At 43.7% G+C, this 2,263-nt stretch overlaps 1 protein-coding gene across 1 annotated transcript in view; it reads left to right on the top strand.

Annotated features, from left to right (window-relative positions):
- LOC104945092 (centrosome-associated protein 350-like) overlaps positions 1-1,834 on the top strand; it is a gene marked incomplete at both ends in the record, with an annotated part of 2,822 nt that extends 988 nt beyond the window's left edge. The window contains one exon of the mRNA XM_010770713.1: positions 1,721-1,834. Within this exon, the coding sequence (XP_010769015.1) occupies positions 1,721-1,834 (114 nt within the window). The remainder of the gene's footprint in view (positions 1-1,720) is intronic.
- Positions 1,835-2,263: the final 429 nt, after the last annotated feature.

Genomic DNA, 2,263 nt, shown 5'->3' with positions numbered 1-2,263 from the left:
AGCAGAGCGTTCTGGTTAACACAAGCTAAAGCTCTCTTTTTGCAGGAGCACAATATTTCCTAAAGTGTATATGTGTTAAAATACCGTTTCCAACATTGTTGCGCTGCAGAGATATCCACGCCAACAAACTGTATTATTCAGATTTAAGTAAATATGTTTTTGGTTTAAAACATCACAGAAACATTCAGAAATAATTCAGATTAATTGTGGATAGCGTCAAAGCTGAGTGCAGATGGATATCTCTTCTCTGCCGGAGCTTTCTCCTGGTTTCGGCTTTGGGTTTCTTCCAACTCTTGTACTTGTCCCTGAAGTCTGGCTGGTTTCTATAAATAACTGAAATCTGTGGCCAGGTTCAGTCTGCAGCACAAACAGCTGCTTGGTGAGCGGACGCACAGCTTCATTACCAGGGACCTCTCTCTGGGGGATTGTGGAATAGCTCTAGATTCAAAATGCAAGGCTTTTATTGTCATGTGTTCATAGCTACAGTGTAGATATGACCATGAACAGCTTAGGTCACTCCAACAGTGTTCTTTCAAAAGTTCAGGTGTTTACCGGTCTCATGGCCCGTGGGATCAGTCCATATAGAGACATTTGATATTAAAGGTTTTCTACGCTCTTAAGCAGCTCCACACATCTGACTCTCTCCACACACAGAGACAAACTGATCAGCAGGGATGGCAGTGTGTATAAAAAAACACATTTGTCTGCCAGATAGTTTCTAAAGAAGAACATGCACTGGAGGGGATTTCGGCAAACTGCAAAAACAAGTCCTTTTTGTTTCATAACGTTCATGCAACTTCTGAAAAAGTACACAGTCTTCATGTTTTCCACATCACTGGGTTTAGATCAAGTGACCGTTTAGATTAGTCTCACTAAAGCAGTGCACCTCGTTTATCAAATGGTTTCTTTTCCCTTCTTGAATCACTCGTTTGAATTTGTTGAAGTGAGTCTGTGCTGCTTGAGGCTGCATGTCTGCATATATGAGCCTTCACATGCAGTCATGAGGTCAACATGGACTGTATTGAATTGCAACGTTCTTCCCCAGCAGCATCGGCGCGTTTCCACTGCAGGGCCTCGCTCGGCTTAGCACGGTATAGTTAGTCCTTGGTAGGCCAGGCTCACTTTAAGCTGCCTTTCCATTACATTTTAGTAGCTGGGGCAGTAACTATAGTAACGCATCTCATGCACTGATTCGCTAAGCTGAACAGCCAATCAGTGATTTCTTTTGCCGACAGCCTTTGGCCGACTGCCCACCGATTCGACATGTTGAATCGGTAGGTTTTCGGGACACACCAATCTGAGTAGGGCGACAGGACGCTCATCGTCGCCGTGACGCCCATCGACGGACAAAATTGTCTTGGTGTGTCCGGGCCTTTAATGTAAACAAAGGATAGTACATCACACGCCCTCTGTTTTTCTGTTTTTATTGATTGAGTATATTATATATAGACCTTGAGAGCCTTGAAAGTAAATGTATTATTAATATTATCTTATAGATGGATAGATACTTTATTGATCCCAATTTGGAAAATGTTTGCGTTGCAGCAGCATAAAAAACAAGGCAATGAACATAAGAGAAATTAAAACACAATATTTCTGAAATAGAAATAAAATAGCATTCAAATGTAAAAAGTAAAGATATACGTTTGGAAAATATACATGTGGAAATACAAATGACTGTTGAGAATAATAAAATAATAATAATGTTGTCTCTCTGCAGTGATCAGCCCTGCGTCGTGGAGGGACGGACAGAAGCTGGTGAAGATGGTTCTGGGTCCGGTTCCCAAGCTGCCCCGAGAGGAGGAGCTGCCAGCTGACAGACTGAGCAGAGCAGGTGGGAGACTGACCTCTGACCCCTTTTACACGCCACGACACTCGCTCTCTCCCTCTGTACACACATCTACACTCACTCTCTACTCACTCTCTCCCTCTGTACACACATCTACACTCACTCTCTACTCACTCTCTCCCTCTGTACACACCACTACACTCACTCTCTACTCACTCTCTCCCTCTGTACACACCACTACACTCACTCTCTACTCACTCTCTCCCTCTGTACACACATCTACGCTCACATCTACACTCACTCTCTACTCGCTCTCTCCCTCTGTACACACATCTACACTCACATCTACACTCACTCTCTACTCACTCTCTCCCTCTGTACACACATCTACACTCACTCTACACTCACTCTCTCCCTCTGTACACACATCTACACTCACTCTCTACTCACTCTCTCCCTCTGTACACACATCTA

The sequence above is a fragment of the Notothenia coriiceps genome, unplaced genomic scaffold, assembly GCF_000735185.1.
Source record: "Notothenia coriiceps isolate Sejong01 unplaced genomic scaffold, NC01 NC01_scaffold00009133, whole genome shotgun sequence".
Lineage (NCBI taxonomy): Eukaryota > Metazoa > Chordata > Actinopteri > Perciformes > Nototheniidae > Notothenia > Notothenia coriiceps.
This window is presented reverse-complemented; position numbering and strand designations above follow the sequence as displayed.